This window comes from Pseudopipra pipra, chromosome 6 (genome assembly GCF_036250125.1).
Source record: "Pseudopipra pipra isolate bDixPip1 chromosome 6, bDixPip1.hap1, whole genome shotgun sequence".
Taxonomy (NCBI): Eukaryota; Metazoa; Chordata; class Aves; order Passeriformes; family Pipridae; genus Pseudopipra; species Pseudopipra pipra.
Genome location: NC_087554.1, coordinates 44481974 through 44503510, shown reverse-complemented (window position 1 = coordinate 44503510; position 21537 = coordinate 44481974). Strand labels below are relative to the sequence as shown.

Sequence of the window (21537 nt, the reverse complement as noted above, 5' to 3'; positions counted from 1 at the left end):
ACTTTAATCACCATTGCCCATTCAGAAAGAGCCTGAGAGCACAGGATTTGTCAGATTGAGCAGCCACAAGGCCCCCTCCCAGCCCTTATTTTCTTCCTTCTCCCTCTCTCCACCTTTTTTGCTTTTTTCCAGCCTCAGCATCTCCTGTGTTGCAGGAAAATGGTGCATGGGGGAAAATGTGCTTTGCATGGGGCTGCTGGCAGAGAGCACTGTGGGATGCAACTTTGTGTGGAGAGACTGTGGAAAAAACACTTTGGGGAGCTACAGGTCAGGTGTCTGTGAGGTACTCATGAATGTGACCCCAAAGCACAACCCTAAGCCCAGGAAAAATGTTCCTTACCCCTGCCTTTAAAAATACTGAATGTTCAATGTGTCCTTAAGGAAACACCGGGTGAAGCCCTTCTACCAAGATTTAATGTATTTGCATCTTTAAGAATGTAAACCAGAAATGTCTCTTGCGTTTGAATATCCTATAAAACCATTTTGTATTCAGTGATGCCTTTTTGACAGGAGTTAGCTTTGCAGTTGAGCATGTAATTAAAATGCTTTTTCTTTCATTCCTGTGGAAAAGCAGCACAGGGAAACAGTCTCTACTTCTAGTTATCAAGAGTACATATATATGCATTCATTTATGAGAAACTGTAGCTCTAAAATTTCTGTTTGAACGAGGTTCATAAAGAGGACAAATACATTTTCTATTCAGTACAGAGGAAAAAAGTGTTTATTTGTGGAAATCATATAGTAGAAACCATATAGTAAAATGAAGTGCTGTAATTGGAACAGTAAACACAATCTATATCACCCTATTGAAACTTCAGAACATTTTCTAGATGTATTTACAAAACCAGGAATGGTCTGGTAATTTTCACTGCTGATGGAAATTATGGGCTAGAAGCAAATGGGACATGGTACCTTAGATGCCAAGACATACATGTAAGAGTTGTAGTTAAAATACAGGTACTTGTTCCTTAACCTGAAGTTTATATCAAGAAGGTGGGAGATAATGTTTTGTGGTAGTAGTAATGCCATAAGAAGTATCCAGACAGGCATTTCAATCAAAGCTCATATAGATTTGAGACTTGCAAGGAACATCAAGGGCAAGAAGAAGAATTCCTATTGCTACATTAGTAATAAAAGGCTGAACAAGAAAAAAGTGGACCTCTTGCTCAGTGAGATGATTTATTTACTTAACATTGGCCACAGACAAAGCTGAGTAGCAGACTGATAAAAACCTGAGCATTCTGGTTGGATCTCAAAGTTGGCCCAATTTTGAGCATGGACTAGAGGCCTCCTGAAGTCCCTTCTAAATCACATGGCTCTGATTCTAGGGAGTGAATTGGGAAATGGCAGAGAAATTCCCTGCATCAAATAGTCATGGACAGGATCACAGATTATGGGCCAGCCACCAAGAACAAACAAATGTGGGACAACCTTTTCTCAAGACTGCTGACACCAACGAGCAGTGCAGTGCAAGGGTGGCTGTTGAGGAATATGTTCAGTGCAGGTAGCTCAGTGTGCAGCTGCAGTGCCAGCTGCAGATTGAGCTCTGGGTGGTGGGATCCTGAGGCAAGGGGCCATGGAGTGCCAACCCTTTGCACAACAAAGGGCATGGGGGCTTCTGGTGCCAGCCAGGGAACCTGGCACAGCAGAGACACAGCAAGACCTGAGGACCCCAGACAGTGAGGGTATAAAAGCTCAGGGATTTCTTTGTTTGGGGTCCCTCCTTGGAGCCACCCAATTCAAGCTGTTATTTTGTTGTTAAGTTATTGACCAAGATTAAACTATTTGAAAGGTCTGGACATCTGACACACTGTTCTGGGAAATCTGGGGTCCTGTCGGTAAGGAAACCCGGTCTGACTATGTGAGTGCAGGGTGTGTAGCTCCCAAGGGATCTCAAGCCCAACTCCAGGTAGTGTGTGAATGACTACCAGAGTGGCTCTTGGACGGTTGGACAGGGAAGTTTCTTTAACATAGCCACCTTCAATGAGACAGATGTTGATATGAGGCAAATAGGTAAAGGCTGCTGGTTCTGCTTTTGTGGACTGTATCCATGCATATGTTTGCACACAAAGGCAGTGACACAATGGAGGTGCCTCTCACATCACACAAATACTAATATTTTGGTGAAAGTTCACCTCTAGTCTAGAAATGCTCATGGTCTCCAATGAGATGAGTTACAAATCATGCTGTCAGCTGGAAACAAATTTTTAGCCAGGACCAGGAACTGAATATGTTAATTTTTTATGAGCAAAAAAAATCCCCATAATTTGCAGACTGAAAAAAAAGTTTTATAGCCTTATTTATCACATTGACTTCAATAAAGTTGTGGTCTTATCCATAAATGCCTAGAATGCCTTCCTATAGCTGGTTCAGGTTATTAAAAGGATTATTACCTGCAGTTCTAAAATGTAAGTGGTGGGGTAACAAAGGTGTAAGAATATTTTCATTTCACAAGTTTTTGTAAGAGAGAATCTTGGAGAGGGAGACTGATTTTTAATAAAATAGCTAAAAAATTAATATCAGAAACAGAACTTACATCCTAGAGATGTTGGGGAGATTGGAAAAAGCGTCACTTGGAATTGTTCTTAGGTGAGTCTCCATAAACCTCCTAGAGGAATAAAAGTTTGTCAGTTAATATCCTTTGGGAAGTACAATTTAACATTAAAAAGTCCTACACAACTTCAGGTCTGCTACAATACTTTTATTCTTATCTTTCCTTTTCCCAGTGTTGCCTTCTTTGCCTCATTTCTATTCCTATTCCATTATGTGGCTTGCTTTCTTTGGTGCGCTCCCTCAATCTGAATTACAACCTTCTGCATCATCTCTCCTAGGAACTCAGCAGTCAGTGGTGATCCACTCAAATGGACCTCCCAAAACTCCAGAGTATGACCAGCAAACATTTGCACATTGAAGGCAATGAGACAAGAAACATTTTTTTGATCATTTCAGGCTCCACAAAGATATCCCATCCTTCATTCTGAGCAAGAAGTTCAGGTATACCACCCAAAACTGAATTGGAGCAATTGCATACTACCTCCACAGAATTCTCCATTTTCTTTGTCATAAATGCGACATTCTTCCTTCCTAAACTGCTGATGTGGGAGTGGCATGTACCTTACCCTTCTGCAGGAGATTTCAGAAAAGCAGGCAATATTTAAGGGAGATAATTATCAACAGCCAAGTTCTTAACAGAATGAATCTCCACCAGACTGACTACTCTAAAAAAACAAGGACAAAATGCTTTAGAAAATCAGCCTATGATATCTACTGAATTTACAGTTACTACCTGTCATGATTGGATTAGGTAATCTTTGGTTTTCCAGTACAGTTTGGGAATACACTTTCATAATTTCTAGTCAATGAATAGTCTGAAGAACAATCAAGAACAAATTATAAACTTTTCCCATAGTGGCTGTTTAACAGCAGGTCAAGAGAAAGGAAATAAACAAATCAGAATTTTTCCCTAATTCTGTTTCCTGTTTCGTAATGTGAAGTACCTGATTACTATAACTATATTTGATTTAAAGAGACAAAAATATTATCATCTTAAGATTTATCAAGCTTCTGGAATTTTCATAGAAGAAATAAAATTATCTGTAGAAATTCTTAAAACTTTCATCTTGAATAAAATTATAAATTAAGAGAATATACCTTCCTATAATCCCAAGGGAAGTCTCTACTTCCCAAGTATACCTTCCCTACTTCATATACTCATTACAAGAATGAGTAAGGAGAATGTAAAGACTTCTACTTTTCTAACAGTAGGTTGATGTTTCTCCTGACCTCAATACACCTGGCTCAAACCAAGCCCCTGATCAGGGGAATGTCAATTGTCAGTTGCTTATTTCCCTGCACTCATAGCACTGTGACACCCATACCAGTGCTCTCCCATCCTTCTCCATCCTCCATTTCATACTATTGCTTCCTTCTATTATCACAGTCCTAGACAAAAAAATTGTAGAAAACAGCTGCTTAATCCAGCCTGCTGATCTTACTGTTCTGTTTCAAAATCTGTCTGTATTTCCAGGCCTTTGAGGAAGCTGACAGTGATGACTGTGGAAGTTCTGGTTTTAGGCATATTTTAACAAGTCTTAAAGTAGAACAGTGACAATGAAGACTTGACAGGTTGGAGAAATGGGCCAATCGAAACCTTACACAGTTCAGCAAGTAGAAAGTGTAAAGTCCTCCACCTGGGGAGGATCAACCCCAGGGCCCAGTACATGCTGGAGGCCAAACGTCTGGAAAGCAGCTTTGATGAAAAGAACCTGGGGTCCTGGTGGACACCAAGTTAAACATCAGCCAGCAACGTGCCCTTGCTGCAAATAAGTCTAACGGTATCCTGGGTGCCTTAGGAGGAGAAGGCAGTGCTAAGGCTTCCACCTGAGACTGTTTGAACTAAAAACCCAAGAAAAATATAGTTTAAGTCCTTTCTGACTATCCAAGCTCACTTTTAACCTCTCTTATCCTTTCTGGTCCTCTGTTCACCTACAAAATGCTGACTCACAAATAATTAATCCCCATTCGCAACTATTACAGATGCTAGTACTTAACCTATCATTTACAAATCATTCAATTTTCTAGAAAAGGAAGAATTTAAACACCCTCCTAAGTCTCTTCTTGACCTCCTGCTCTTATATCAGATATTCATACCACTCCATGAATGAATGGAGTCAGGCCCATCAGTCATGAACTACATTAAATGAGCTCACATTAACCTTTTATTAACATACTTGAAATTTATACTTCCTATCAGGAAAGCCTGGAAATTCTGGATAATATTTATTAATCAATTATATCAAATTATTTGTATTATGAAATGATAAAGAAACATACCCTTCAAGGTTATATTTTGATTGAATGGCTGGTAAATTTAATATATGAGCTGAAAGTGGGAGTATTGTATTTCTTCCTATCTATCTGCTATGGTTTAAAGATATTTTCTGCATTCTGCAAATATAACAAAAAAATATGGGTTACAGGATGTATTTATGAACACATTTAAAAAGAATAAAGAGAGACAATAAAGTAGAGGCAGGAGAAGAGAAGAAATAGCCGGTTATATGACAAAAACTTAGTTGTGAGGGGAAGCAGTATCAGAGATTGTCAGCAAACCCAAAAGGCTCCAAGTTCATGTAACACACCTACTACATAAACAACCATTAAACAGTAGCACGTACCACATATTGACATATTGGTGTTTATTAGAGCTGTCATTCCCCCACTACGTACTGTCTTAACAGATCGCTGAATTCAAAGTGTCAGTGATTACACAGACTGTAAAAGAAATTCTACATGCTAATTTCATTTTTTCTGAGAAAATTATAGCAAACAATGACCTTCCAGATTTTATAGAGGAGAAATAACCATGACAGCTAAGCTAATGGCTAGGCAAACAGATATTGACACATTAGTTTCTAGGTTTTTATATTCAAATGTATCCAACACTACTAAACAAACAAAAATATTTTTTAAAAATTATTCCCAAATAAATGTGTTTTCATCTTTCGGTGATGCAAAAATAGCTATAAAAAGGCATTTTACATAGTGAAATGCATCCTGAGCTTACCAGAAGATGATTACCACCTAGTGTCCAATGCTAGTATTACCAATGTGGTAGGAATGAAAGACTTACATAGCAAAGTAACTCTGAAAGTAAGGAATCACTTCTGAATATGCTAGAATACTAAATGACTTCTTTCCTACAATTAACCAGCATTCCAACAGAATATCATAAAATATACATCAAAATTGGCCCAGCTCTAAGAAATTAAAGAAATGCTAGATCTTTACAAAATGAAAGTGTGCGGGTCAGTGTTTGGTATAATTCTGTACTGAAAGTGAGTTCTTAGTGCTTATGTATCCTCTTCCTGCAAACTGAGGTACATATGGACACTGTCAGACTGTCAGGGCTAATTTATAGCAAAACAGAAGTTTGCTAATTTATAGCAAACAGAAAATACCAAACAAGAATTTTGGAGCTTATCCTTGCTCAGTTTGTAATCACTCACTTCTTCTGACTGGATTTGAGTTAAAAAAAAAAAGACTTTACAGGAAGCAATGACCATACTGAATGTTACTTTCCATTTACCAGCAAAACAGTAGGCTGCTCATGTTGTGGCCTGCCCAGTGGATGAGGGAAAGGCTGTGGATATAGTCTGTCTGGACTTCAGTAAAGCCTTCCACACTGTCTCTTACAGCATTATCCTGGAAAAGCTGGCAGCCCATGGCTTTAACAGGTACGTTCTTCACTGGGTTAAAACCTGACTGGATGGCTAGGCCCAGGGAGTGGTGGTGAGTTCCCAGGGAGGGAATGGAGTTACCTCCACTTGGTAGCTGGTCACTAGTGGGGTTCCCCAATGCTCAGTACTGGGGCTTGTCCTCTTTAGCATCTTTAGTGATGATGTAGACCAGGGGATGGCATACACCATCAATCAGCTTGCAGATGACACTAAGTTGAGTGGGAGTGTTGATTTGCTGGAGAGTCAGAAGGCTCTGTAGAGAGATCTGGACAGGCTGGATTGATAGACCAAGGCCAGTTGTCCAAGGTTCAAAAAGATGAAGTGCTGAGTCCTGCACTTGGGACACAACAACCCCAGGCAGTGCTACAGGCTTGGGGCAGAGTGTCTGGAAAGTGGCCCAGTGGAAAAGGACCTGGGGCTGCTGGTCAACAGCAGCTGAACATGAGCCAGCAGTGTGCCCAGGTAGTAAAGGCGGCCAATGACAGCCTGGCTTGTATCAGAAATAGTGTGGCCAGCAGGACTAGGGAAGGGATCATCCCTCTGTACTCAGCACTGCTGAGGCTGCACCTCAAATCCCGTGTCAAGCTCTGGGCCTCTCACTACAAGAAACACATCTGAGGTGCTGGAGCATGTCCAGACTGGGCCAATGAACCTGGTGAAGGGTCTGGAGCACAAGTCTTATAAGGAGCAGCTGAGGGAGCTGGGGTTGTTATCCTCAAGAAAAGGAGGCTCAGGGGAGCCTTATTGCTCTTTACAACTACCCAAAAGGAGCTTGTTGAAAGGTTTTCCCAGGTAACAAGCAATAGGACAAGTAAGTAGCCTAATGATAGGTACAGAAACAAGTGATGATTGATTTTTGAACTCATATTTTCAAAATAAATCAGAAAGGACCTCAGGAAAGATTTGAGACAAATTGGCTGTTAGACATAATAAAAAAAGCTAGTTTATGAATTGACAGCAGGTTCAAGCAAGGACAAAAAAAAAAGGAGGTAGTGAACTCTGAATTTTCAGCATATAGGGAATTAATTAATGGATATTTACTTAGAACTACGACACTGAACAGTGTTGGCTCGCTGTTCAGGCTCTTCCTATTTTCGTTTAGTATGGGTGTTGTACTAAGCTGCACATAGATATGTTGTGCTCTTGATGAGTCAGCTGCCATCAATACATGCCATTTTTATATCCTGCTATTTTTCCTCAATAGACTCTCACCAGCTATTATCGAGTTAGCTGAAAAGACAAAAATATTTCTGTTCCCTTTGAGTGAGTCTAATTGCTCTTAGAGAGAGCAGGAACTACGCAGATTCACTGTAGGGAGACCAAAAACTATTGTTTACTGGTTTAGTTTCATAAAGAATGATAATGCAACTTTTTGCCCACATCTTTTAGAAACTGGCCTCATAAGATTTCAGTAAGATGTAAACTTAATTACATTGTAAAAAAATATTTGGGTGGGGAATGGCTTCTGATCTACTCCCATTTAATTGTAGCAAAAAGAGCATGCTTGCTTTCTGACAACTGTTTAAGTAAAACTGTCTGTAAATAGTCACATGATAAATATGTTATAAAAAATGCCAAGTGCTCATTTAGGAATTTCATTTGTTTTGCTTTCTTAATAAGTTGTAGAGGCATAGATTTTAAGGCTAAGAGGGCACATGGGAACATCTAGTCTGACATTCTGGATAATAAAAAGCATAACATTTCCCAATAGGTACAGTACTGCTTCTCCTTTTTGATGTTTTTGGGGGTAGGAAGATCATATATTGTTGGTTTAAAAAGAATATTAAAAAGAATCCCATACAACAATTAATCATTTGTTCAAGTGCTCAATCATTCTTGCTTTTTGTCTGTGTTTGTCGCTACTGGTGTGCAGTACAAAGTTGGGAAGTGTATTTAGGCACTGATTTTATGCACTTTGAATTGGCACTCTGGAGTGAATTGTCGTTCTCTGCATTGACTCCAAGAAACTCAGGCTTCAGATTTTGATCCTCTGAACTGCATTAAAGAAAAGTGCCAGAATTATCCTTGAGTAAATGGCTGGGATAAATCCTTTCTCTCCCAAGATGAAATCTGTTCTGTAGCTTTATGCCACTAGATTTTGTGCAGTCTTTACCTATTAAATGAAAGAGCCTCACATTCTCATAGTTAACATGATCGAATTGCTCCTTTTTTGTTTTGATAAGTTGAACAACTATGATCACAGAATCACAGAATGGGTAAGGTTGGAAAGGACCATAGTGGGTCATCTGGTTCAACCCCCCTGCTCCAGCAGGGTTGTCCAAGAGCACATTGCACAGAACTGCATCCTGTAAGGTATATTTCTTCAATACTTTATTTAAACCTATGATTCCTTTTGAACCAACTCCAGCATTTCTACTTCTTAAACTGTGAGCAGTAGAATTAAACCACCTATATTCTTTATTAAACATTTTTTGGCATAGAGCTCCAGGCAGTTATCCACTGAGCATAACCAATACGTCATTTTCAAAGTCTTTGGTTTTGAGAATAGTGTCTGCCTAACCTGTAGGAAAAAAATTGTAGTTTACTGTTCTTACAAACACTGTTTTCCCTGCCTGTTTATTTCAATGCACATTGTGTGCTTTACTTGGTTTACTAAATGTCCCGGCTCTGTCTATCAGTGACTTGTCCTCTTCATTATTTACAATTTTCACAGAATTTATTCTCTGGGATGTAATTCAGCACCTTTGTCAGTCTCCTCATCAGAAAGTCTGCTTTCCTTCTTTTGTTGAATCTTGCAATATTTCTTGTTCATGTAGGGATCAGAGGCAATTTATACCCCTCACCTTTCTTCTCTCTCAGACTGTTGCAGTGCAAATAATTCCTCAGCTGAAAGATTTTTCTTATCAACTTGATAAAAATAAGATGATGTTAATATTTAAGAACCAACTCTGGACTTAACATCAGAGTCTAAATCTGAATGTTTCTTTTAAAGCAGAACCTTTTAGCAAAAAGTTCTAATAATCACTGAAGAACAAAGTTTGCTGAAACTTTCAAATCTTCCTATCTTTGGAGTACTTTTTTTGTCTCTCAAAGGTAATTATTGCCTTCACTGCAAAAACAGAAGATTGGTATAATGACATTGTCAATGAAAGGCATGTAAGAGTTGATCACAGTACAGCATTTTCCTTTTTTTTTTTTTTCCTCCACAGATTTTCTCATTTCTTGGTCTACCTTCTTCTTGTAATGGAATTATTTTAGAAGTAGCCTACGACATCTTGAAGCCAGGGACAAATATTATCAAAAACTACCTCAAAAGGAAATCCTTTTAAGAGCAGAGGAATGGTTGTACTTGATGAGACAAAGGTGCACCTAGTCCACTATCTTGTTTCTGGTAGTCCATTGGCAGATGCTGAGAGAAGAGTATAAGAAAAGGAGAAGCAAATATTATATTTCCCACTAATATTCTCCTAACCTTTCACAGTAAGGGTGTTAAGGAGCTAGATGTTCTTGTTCCTATGCAGAAAAAACTATTTTCATGTTGTTTCTTAGAACTGTCTTGTTTATGAAAGCTTTCAGCAATGGTGTCTTCTCAAGTAGTCTTTTCTGCTTCACTCTCTTCCCGATGCTTTTCTTTGGATTGTTTCCAATTAATCCACAATTTTCCTGAGAAGTGCTGTTTCAAAATGCACCAATATCAGTGCTGATTAGGTACTACAAGTAGATTTGGTGTTCCTAGATATAAAATGACATATTTGGGGAGGTCAGGAAGAGATTTTTTTTTCCTAAAAAAACCCAAACCATTGCTAGCTATTGTAGAATAGAATTAGCAAAAATTCCACCACTCAGTTTAACAGATTTAATTGAGGTATAGAAGTGAAGTGGGTTTTCATCTATATAAGAAACAATTATTACATTAGGGTACAGCAGTGACACTAAAAACATGCAAATAGCTGTGTTGATTGACATGAAGGACCCATTTTGTCAAGTCTTCTTCTTCTTTTTTTTTTTTTTTAGCATTAACAAAGACAGGCCAAATTTTTACCAACAGATAGACTGAAAGAGTAAATATAGGCCAGGCACATGTAATACTCCCTTAATACTTTCCCAGCTTCACACTTTTTTCTGTTGAAGGAATTTTCTGAGTCTGTTCATTAATGTATTTTTTGCCTATTTCTAATTCTCAGTGGATCTCTCAGTTGCACACCCAATTTTGCCTTGAGATTTTATCAGCTTCTTGCATGTCTTTTTACAAGGACTTCCAAAGACCTGCTTCCTGTTGCATGAAGAAACACTTCCCTTTCAGTTTTGGTGAGTTGTTTGGGGTTTTCTGTCTGGTTTTTGGGTTGGTTGTTTGGTTGCTTTGGTTTGATGATTTTTTTTTGTTTTTTTTTTGTTAACTTTCCAAACTTGTCTACCTCTAGCTTCATATATACGACATTTTGTTTTTGAAGCAGGAGTAAAAAGTCAATCCCATTTTCTCCCCACCCTTCCTGATGTGTAGATCTCTATTATGCCTCTGTTCAGCAATTCTTCAGCCAGAGTGAAAGGTCACAGGCTACCCAGTATCTTCTGTGGAAACCATTCCAGACTTTTGGTGATCCTTCCTGCTTTCTCTGTATTTCTTCAATTTCTAAATAAATATCCTACTCCAAGTGATAATATCAGTGCTCTACAAGGTATTCAAGGTACAGGCAAACCCTTATTTGTACAGTGGTAAAAGTATGTTATCTGTTCCTTTCCCAGTATTTTCTAATATTTGATTAAGTTGTTTTTTGGGGTTTTTTTGATGTTGTTTTTTGGGGTTTGGTTTGAGGTCTTTTTGGGGTTTTTTTTGGTTGATTTGGAGGGGTTTTTTTGCTTTTGGTTAGTTAGTTGGCTTTTTTTTTTTTTTTTGGTTTGGTCTTGGTTTGGTATGGTTTGGTTTGGGGTTTTTTTGTAAGTTCTTTTTTACTCTTCCTGAGCACTGAATTCATGTTTTACAGAACTAATGCCAAGATCTAACATAATGCCAAGATCTCCTCCTGATGAAATTATGAGCTCAGAACTTGTCATTTTTAATATATGTATCTTTGTATGGGTTTCCCACTGGGTATCATTTCCTCTATTATCAAATTTCGTTTACTGTTTCATTTGCCACCCACTCAGTCCTGTAAGAGCCCTTTGAAATTCTTCACAGTCAGCTCTTAGCACTACTGCCTTAATAACTTAGAACGAGTGAACTTTGTTACCTTAGGCTACCACTGGATTTTTGGCATTGGCTTGGAACATTTTAAAAGAAGTTACGTGTTGAATGTCCATTTGAATATCAGATGCACTTCTCATACTTACCTATGTAAGTATGAGAAGTGTGTCTTGCACTTCAAAGCATTACAACGTGCTTTGTCATAACCACAAGTCAACTCTAGATCATTCCTTACATTCCTCAAATAGGAAAAAATCAAGCCACTTACATTCATTATTTCATTCACTGTCTCTATTTCTATCATTTGTGAACCAAAACCCTGTAACTGTAGGCACTGTGTGAGGACAGGACACAGACAGTTCTTGCCTCCAAATGTAATGTAGGACTGCATATATAGACAAACATGAGCATCTGTAAGGCAGTAGAAAGCTGTATATTTACATGTATAATATATACACGTTTCTGGAATAGGGTTGTTTTCTTTTCCCTAAGGCAGAGCTCTGCTCTAATTCATCAATGAAAGTTATTTAAGCAAAGTGAATGTGAAACCAGATTTACTGTTTCTGTGTTTTTTCAGTATAAATTCAAGCAGGTTTGAAGTAACTTCCTGTGTTCCTTCTTTATGTACTTTTAATGTACAAAAAATTAGGTCTTAGAGGTCTTTCTGCATTTTATAGTATCTCTAACTGTTCATAAAGGCATCTGAGGTTTTTAAAGCCTATTTCTTTGTCACATATGATCTCAGACTTTCTTTGTCTCACAAAACCAGTTGTTGCTTTTTTTGTTCAAGTGGAATAGCAGGAAATTTCTTAATTTACATTTGAAATGTAAAGAAAATTGTTAACTAAAGCATACTGTTCTATAATCCCTGCTCAGCTAGTCAGGTTCCAAGCAAATTCCCTCTTTATTCTGTATTTATTAAACATAATTTTTTTTTTTTAAAAGGATATGGTTCAAAGTGGTCTGTAGTGTAAATAGGATCTACTGAAACATTTCCACAGTCTGGGAGAGTGGTTTCTGTACTGCAACATCTGTTTAATCCATATGCCTGACTCATTCAAAAATCAAGAAAATTAGCAAAAAAATTGGAAAAAAAAGTAATAATATGCAAACGGCAAGAAAGAAAGGTTAAGTAGAAAAAGAAGATATCATTTTGGTGGAAAGGGTGAAGATTCTTCTCTTGTGGATCTATGGTAACAATTTTTCTTCCTGACAGTCAGAAAAAAAGATAATGCTGTTGCTCAGAGTTGGGATTTTGCAATCAGGATAGATACACATTTTCAGAATTGTATCACAAGGAAACCTTTTATTCTGGGCTACACAAATTTCAAAACTGACATCAGGACTGTCTCAGGCTCAGCTGAATGCGTGTGGGTCATGGTCAGGCATGACAGAACATTGTAGTGGAGATAGCTTCTGAAGAAGTCAGCTAATTTTTTCCTTTGTAACCGAATTTACCCACCAAAAGGAACAGAATAATTTTTCTCATAGCTATGTTAATATATAGGCTTTTAACATTTGCTCACTCTCTCGTGACAGAGATTTCCCCTTTTCCCAACTTGCATCAGTCCTTGTGGACTCTCTCTTATAGGACAGGAATTTTACCTCTCAGAGAGATTCTGCAGGAAAATGATATTTCATAAATTCCTAGTTCATACTACCATTTGTGGAAACTCTCTAATTTATTGGGTAAGGAGAAAACTGCATTGTTTTACCATGGAGTCTTTTAAACTGTTTTGGTGGGCATTTCCTTTCTGACTAATTCATCTGAGTTCAAAGCACCTTACTTTGTTAGTTACTGGGAGACAAGTGTGTGTACTAAATTTTGGGAGTGTCCTGGACCACAGAAACTCAAAAATTATCTTACTGGCTCACAAAGCAAGCTCCAAATCACCCAAGATCATGTCCTGAACATTGACCAAAAAAAGTTACCCAGGGCACAGGTATAAATAATCTTATATGAACGGATCACATTAGGAGAGCAAAAGGTCTGCTGGAGCTGAAACTAGCAATGTATGTGTAGGGTAACAAGAGGGACTTCTGTAAGTGTGCATGGTCAGCAAAAGGAAAACAGGGAAACTGGGGGCCCGCTGCTCAAGGGCACAAGGGACTTACTGACAAAGGACACGGAAAAGGCCTCAGTGCCTTCTTGGTGTAGTTTAACCCCAGCCGGCAACTAAGACTCACACAGCTGCTCACTCACTCCCTCTGCAGTGGGATCGGGGAGAGAAACAAAAGAGTAAAAGTGAAAAAACCTGTAGGTTGAAATAAAGATGGTTTAATAGGTAAAGCAAAAGCCACACATTAGCAAAGCAAAATCAGGAATTAATTCAATGTTTTCCATTAGCAGGCATGTGTTCAGCCATACCCAGGAAAGTAGGGCTCCATCAACTGTGACTTGGGAAGACAAATGCTTTCATTCTGAAAGTACCCCCTTCCTCCTTCTCCCCCCAGCTTAATATGCTGAGCATGACATCATATGGTATGGGATATCCCTCTGGACAGTTGGGGTCAGCCTTGCTGGCTGTGTCCCTTCCCAGCTCCTCATGCAGTCTCAGCCTGGTGGGGTGGTGTGAGAAGCAGAAAATGTCTTTGCTCTCTAAGCACTGCCCAGCAATAACTAATACATCCCCCCCTGAATTACCAACTGTTTCCAGCACAAATCCAAAACATACCGCCATACTAGGTACTATGAAGAAAATTATCTCAGTCAAAACCAGCACACTTTTGGACCTTTTTTTTTAATCTGCTCCCAGGCCTCCCAAGTCCCTCACTGGCAGCACAGCCTGAGGAAACAGAGCATTACCTGAAGCAGAAGACAGACTAAAGAAGCAGTGAAGTGTACTAGGCATACAGCAATCTGTTGGACCTGATAGGATGCACCTGAGGGCAATGAGGAGCTAGTTTGATGCCATTTTGAGGCCACTCTATCATCTTTGAAGGACCATCGTGTTCAAGGGAGATTATGTCTGAAGAACACAAGCATCATGCATGTCTTCCAGTGAGGCAGAATGGAGGATGTGGGGAAACACATGCTAGTGGCCGCTATGTAGTTGGTTTTTGTATGTAATTGTGTACCTTTGAATGTCCTTTTGCAGGTACTATGTACACAATCAGTGGAAAGATAAATTTCTTTATTTTCATCTATATTTCTATCTTAATAGTTACTAACATTCAGTTTTATTTTTTGACCTCTGCTGAGCAGCTGGCAGCAATTACAGGCACTTAGTGGTTCTCTGATTAGACACAATAGTAGCAAGCAATTACAGCCTGTTCTTGCTCTCTTTCCCTGTAGGAAGTGAACCTCTTCAGACTGCTCTTTTCTAAAATTTCATGGTCCCCTTTGAACTCTCTTTGCAGCCATTTATAGATTCTTAGCTCAATATTTCAGAAACACGGGTCTTCTCTATTGTATTGTATTGTAGGCCATCATAAAAGTTTAAAGTTCAGGTTAAAATTGTAACAATATCAGTTTTAGGTCAAAATCTTAGTTCAAAAGTCATTAAATAGGTATGTCTGTGATCACAATAGAAGGAAATATATGAAGCTGTAATGTTTGAATATGGCAATTAAGTGAAGTCCCAGACAACTGGAAAAAGGGAGATATTGTATGTATTGTTTAAAAGGGTATAAAGGAGGACCCTGGGAATTACTGACCTGTCAGCCTCACCTCTGTGCCTGGGGAGATCCTCCCAGAAGCTCTGCTAAAGTACATGGAGGACAGGGAGTGATCTGAGACATCCAGCATGGCCTCACCAAGGTCTTGCCTGACCAATCCAGTGGTGACTATGTCAGTGCACAAGGGAAGGGTTACAGATGTCATTTATCTGGGCTTCTGTATAGCCTTGGACACGGTCCCTCACAACATCCTTCTCTCAAAATTGGACAGAGATCGATTCCATGGGTGGATAAGGATTTGGTTGGATGGTTGCATCCAGAGACTAGTGGTCAATGGCTCAGAGTCCTGATGGACATCAGTGACTAGTGGTGTCCCTCAGGGGTCCGTATTATATCCAGTACTGACTAATATCTTCATCAATGAGATGAACAGTTGGATCAAGTGCACCTTCAGCAAGTTTGCAGATGACACCAAGCTTGATACACCTGAAGGACAGGATGCCATACAGAGAGACCTGGACAAGCTCAAAAAGTGGGCCCATGGGAATCTCATGAGGTTTGACAAGACCAAGTGCAAGGTGCTGCACCTGGGTCAGGGCAACTCCCAGTATTAATCCAGGCTGTAGGAGGAACAGATCAGGAGCAGCCCTGCTGAGAAGTGCTCATGGATGAAAAACTGGACCATGAAGGAGGGACACAAAGATGATCAGAGGACTGGAGCACTTCTCTGTGGGAAAAGGTTGAGAAAGCTGGACTCATTCAGCCTGCAGAAGAGAAGGCTCCAGGCAGACCTTATTGCAGCCTTTCAGTACTTAAAGAGGATTTATAAAAAAGATGAGGACAAACCTTTTAGCAGGGCCTGTTGCAATAGGGTGAGGAGCTAGGATTTTAAACTGAAACATGGTAGATTCACACTTGATATAAGGAAAACATTTTTACAATGAGCATGGTGAAACATGGGCACAAGTTGCCCATAGAGGTAGTAAGTATCCTATTCCTGGAAACATTCAAAGTCAGATTGCATGCTATGCTGACCAACCTGATCTAGTTAAAGATGTCCCTGCTCATTGCAGAGGTGGTTGGACTAGATGACCTTTAAAGGTTCCTTCCAATCCAAACTATTCTATGATTCTATGCTAAGTTACAGTATTAGGTTTCATTTCAATTACCTTTACTGGCTCTTCAACCTCTATATTTAAGTATCTCCTCATTTGTGAGAAAAAAATAGGTCAAACTTTTTGTGTTATGTGACTCAAACTGTCTTTATAAAGACTGCCATTTAAAATGCTGGTTTCTTTACATCCAGGCAGATCACACTCACAGACTTGAGATCAAAAGAGAACTAGTCTTACTTTGGCAAGTGTCAGCAGCTCATTGTCTATGTCGAAGTTTAAATTGCAACAAATCTACTATAGGTCCTATGATTGCTTCTACTTGAGCCCATAGCATCGTATTTGGCAAAATCCTGAGTATCATTGTTTCACATTGAATTGGGTAAGGTATCAGGGCACTGGCTGGATTGAACAATTTTGAACAGAATAAAAGCTGTTGACATAAAATGGCCTTTTTGCAGATGGGTCACTTCTCACTGAAGTGAGTAAAGCAAGCTACATTTTCTACTCTCTAAATTTTGGCTACCACTTAGAAGACACCTAAGGGTGGTTAACAAGCTGCTAGGCTATTCGTAGCTTCACAACATAAATTGTTAGGTTTTTTGAGACTCTTTAATGTGTATGCTGTGAACATAAGGATATGTAAGGGCTGAGTGCAGCAGAACACAAAAGCGCGTTTGAAATTGATTTTTTTAAAAACTGAGACTGGACCTCATTTTTCTCATTCCTGTTTTAGCAGATCAGCATCTAAACTGCATGTGGGAAGGTTCAATCACAGTTTGTGATGAAGGCAGATCATTTAGACTTTTTAAAAACACTTCCTGAGATGGTCCAGTTTTCAAAATACAATCGCCTTTTCTTAGACTGTTTTGAGGTTCTGTAAACTCAAGTTATGGAAAATATCAATTGATTTTACAAATATATAAACAGTCTGTATGAGTCATATTTGTGTAAGGTTGCCCTCTTAACTGATACTAACAGAAAACATAGTATTATTAGCTTTTTGCAATACACTGTAAACTATTGCTTGGTCGTTACAGAGGTTTTTTTGTAAAATTTAAGCTTTTTCTTTTGTTTTACAAGTATATCAATATGCTCTGTTTCTCAATTCAAGAGAAGGCTGTTGTGTGCTTCTGAAGTGTAACAGGTTGGAAATTCAATGTCCAAAGAAAACAATGTAATGAAAACTGACTGCTGTAGCAATTCAAGATTCAGTGGAGTGTAACACTTACAGAATCAGTCTGCTAAACTACTGTTGAAATCATCTCCAAAACCAGAGTTTAACCCTTGTGTAAAACATTTTTTTGCTATCAAGTTGATCAAAACTCATCATCTTCACAGACAAGTAAAAAATGAAAATGAGTTTCTACTACCATATCACCAGTGTCTCTTGTAAAAATGTGGATATTCTTATTGAGATTAACCTCTACATAGCATCTACAAAAAAAACTATTTGCAGTACTTCTGCTTTTCTGTTGAGCAAGCTATATGTGTAGTTAAAGCATGCTGAAGAAATGCTCATTCTACTAGGAATGGGAATGGCTTTTTCGTTTGTGCTTGTACAGTTCCCAGCATTTGATGGGTTTCTGCCTCATGACACAGGAAATTTCAGTGTTCCAAATGCTACTGATACAATGTTACTGATACAATGACTGATAAGGAATGAAAAAAATACTCCATTATTTTGATTTTCAGTAGTTTCTCTGGTCCCCTACTACCCCTCATTCCTGTTCTCCATCTGCTCACTTCTTTGAGTTGGGGGGTGTGCACAGTAAAGCAGTGCACAGTTTGTAAGTAACTTCAAGAACCCTTAGAACAGTTTTTTTCAACTTAACATTGTGATTATGAACAAATTCTTTCACTTTAACATTTCACTTTAACTGAGAGGATAATATATACTAATTTTTTTAGACAGTGTATTGGACCTACTGTGTGTCAACATGTAGGACTTTTGTATGTCAACAGCAGGATTATAGAAGTAATATTATGTTTTTCGAAGTGAAATGTGTAGGTAAATATAATAACACATATTGGATTTGGCAAGAAAGCGTAGGTTTTTGTAAAATGCAGTATTTAGGAAACATTTTATGTTGCAGCATATATATAGAATTATTTAAATCCCTACCTGAAAGACAATTGATAAAATGATTTCATGGATTTGGTAAGTATAATGGTGTTTGGAAAACAAAAAAAAATTAATAATTTTAAGAAAGCTCAAACCTGATTTTTTCTTTAGAAAGTGTTAAATACTTCTATAAATGAAAACAACTCAATATTGTTTGGAAAATGAACTAATTGCAACTAAAACATTATTTCATAAAATGTAGCCATTTTACATTACTTCCAGAATATATAGAATATATGATCCTTTTCATCCAGGCAGCTTTCCAGCCACTCTTCCTCTGGCCTGTAGCTCTGCATGGGCTTGTCATCAGCTGTGTTGAGATCTTTCTGCAGAGCCTACATACCCTTTAGCAGATCAACACTCCCATCCAGCTTGCTGTCATCTGTGAACTTGCTGAGAGCGCATTCAATCCCCTCATCCAGATCATCAATAAAGACATTAAACACGATGGGCCCCAACACTGAGTCCTGGGGAACATTACTTGTGACCAGCTGCCAGCTGGGTGTAACTCCATTCACCATCACTCTCTGGGCCCAGCCACCCAATCATTTGAGCATCACTGATGCAGCAAACAGTACACCTCATCCAGTCAGATGGATTCCTTCCTATTTTTCAGAGTCTTCCAAAGAAGAGAGACCTACAAGCATTTAGTTCCCAAGGTATTTTCTAAAGCACTTTTAAAAAAGAATTATACTTTACCTGTGACCTTCCATTCTTTTGTCACCATGGCTGATTTAAATGGTAAGTTACATACCACAGTAGGCAATGCAGCAATTTTTTGCCTTTGGAACTCTTACACAAGTATTATCTGGCTCAGGCTACTTGAACCTATTCAATTTTTCAGTTTGTTTCAAACAAACTTCATACTGACGCTTTAATTTGGTCAAAGTTTTTCAGGCTTACCATTTGATGTGTTTTAAAGGTTATACTGAGTTTTCATGATATTACAAGTTTCTCTTCAAAATATTTTTTTACTGTATTACTTCAAGTTTCCCAAAATTTCCATTTCTGGGCATGACTTCCATTTTCTGAAGGATGCTCTATTAGCTTCCTTCAGTTTTCTAACCATGTCAGTGTTTTTCCTGTTCTTTTAGACTCTCAGTACTTCATCATTAAAATAGGGATAATAATTATATGCTTATGTTGCAAGGTTGTTTATGAAGATGTATTTATGAGGGTCTATACTTAATTCTGAAGTAACAAAGTCTAAAAAAAGATAATAATTAGAATTACCTGAAGTCAGAATACCTCTATTCTACTTCTAAATATCACATTGTAAATATGTAAAAGATATTACAAAGTTTCCATATGTCCTTTATCAAAAGCTGACAACAACAGGTGGAACTAAACAGGCCAGCTGTTTCACTATATCTTGTTATGCTGGTATTCACGTGCTCACCCCTACCAGCATAGTAAACATGACATATGTCAGCCTGAAGGCTGAGCTCAAAAATCAGTATCCTACCTATGGCAAATATCCTGGAGCAGATGCAGAACTGTAAATTATACCCAATGTAAAGAGCATATTCTTAAAGACTGTACTGGTTTTGTATCTATTTATATGCCAGTTTCACTGTCCCCTCCAAATTCCCTCTTTTTCAATTTCAATCAAATTTGATTAAGTTGATGTGAAAAGAGCACCTGGGTACAGGATAGAAACCTTACTAGCATCCCTTTTGAAAAGCAAAGGGACAGGGAAAGGGAAAGAGAAAAGAGAAGTTATTTTAGTAAGTGAATGCAGGAGATGTAGTGCACAAATGAACAAGAAGCAAAATTTCATTAGTTTTATTGCCAAAAGAAAAGTAATTAAAAACGACTAATAATAGGCTCATAAAATGAAAAGCATTGGGAACTGCATTGAGATGAATTTGGGAGAGTGATACCATCTGAATATGTCATCATAATGATGCCAAAAAGGGTATTACAATAATTCAAGCATTATGATGATTGTAGCTTTGGACAGATGTTCAGTGAGGTTTTGGTGATCTGTAAGTGTAAGTAATTTTTCACAGTCATTAACCTTCCCTTCCTAGTGGATCTGCTTGAACTGAAAGACCAGGATCTCCCCTGGCATATTCCACCAAACACAGAAGAGGTTAGAGCACCAATTGCTGCCCTGCTCCAGCACTTTGCTGGTGCAAGAGAAAAGCACTGTCAGCCAAGGGGTTGGGACAGAGATCTCAGTACCATTGCATGTAGTGCCCCTGCCACAGCATGAAGGAGTGCTGGAGTCAAGGATAGGCAAAGGCAGAAGCAAAGGAGGACCTTGCAGGGGTAAAATAGCAACAGACGAAGTCAAGGTGTCAGCTGTGCAGAGAGAGGTATAAAATATACTACAGATGCAACAAAATTATTGATATATAATTTCATATTTTTTTAGTACTGTATTTCAGTACCACTTAGAACTGCTTTCCTGCCATAGTATAGTATCAGTATATTATATAGGGATTATATAACCCTTAACTTCAGGCAACAAGATAAGAATTACCTATGACACACAAAACCTTTTTCTTTCTACTTATTTTGTTTATTCCCCAGGAAAGGAACTAAAAAAAACCAACAAACTTGTATTGAAAAAAAGACATCTCCAAGATCAATATCTGTGCATTCAGGCATTCTGGATAATCACCTGCATTAACTATATTTGGATAAATACATCACAAACAGTTTAAAACAAGCACACTTTCCTGGCTTAAGTTCATGCCACTTTTCCACTAAAAGAGTTGGAAATAAACATTTATTGGAATTTCTTATAAGCATGGCTTGCTAAAATAAAGGCTTAGCCCATTCTCTTAAAGTATGGTAAAGAAATGAGAACAGTCCCAACTGTTCATCAGAATGAAATTTTAATTGGAGTTTCAAGATCCTGTGGACTGAAAAGAGCTCATCATCTCCAAAAGCTGGCACAGCGTTCTTAGTCTCACCAGCCTCTTAGTTCTACAACCCTACAAAACTGAATAGCCACATAAGAAAGTTTTAAAATTGGCAATCTTGAGGTTCACACATTACCACCACCAAGCAAAATTACTTTGCCTAATGTAACAAAGTTGCTGGATTTGGGGAAAATTGTAGAGTTTCAACATACAATGTGCAGACATGTACAGTTACATACTTCACCTCAAAGAAGCGTTCATTTGTTCTAAGGTTAGCAGAAACTTACTTCTGAATCTTTTGTCTTTAATTCAGAACTGTTGCCACTTGTAAGGCAGAAGGATGCAAAGCATGACAGAATCAGGGGCACATGCTTTACAATCTCTTAGGAAAACTCTGTGTGTTATCTGCCACGTGCAAGTAATCCTG

At 38.3% G+C, this 21537-nt stretch overlaps 1 protein-coding gene across 1 annotated transcript in view; it reads right to left on the bottom strand.

Annotated features, from left to right (window-relative positions):
• The window catches only part of TSHR (thyroid stimulating hormone receptor), a 63942-nt gene that overhangs the window by 39954 nt on the left and 2451 nt on the right, over nucleotides 1-21537 (bottom strand). The window contains exon 2 of the mRNA XM_064658903.1: nucleotides 2537-2608. Coding sequence (XP_064514973.1) covers nucleotides 2537-2608 — 72 coding nt within the window. The remainder of the gene's footprint in view (nucleotides 1-2536; nucleotides 2609-21537) is intronic.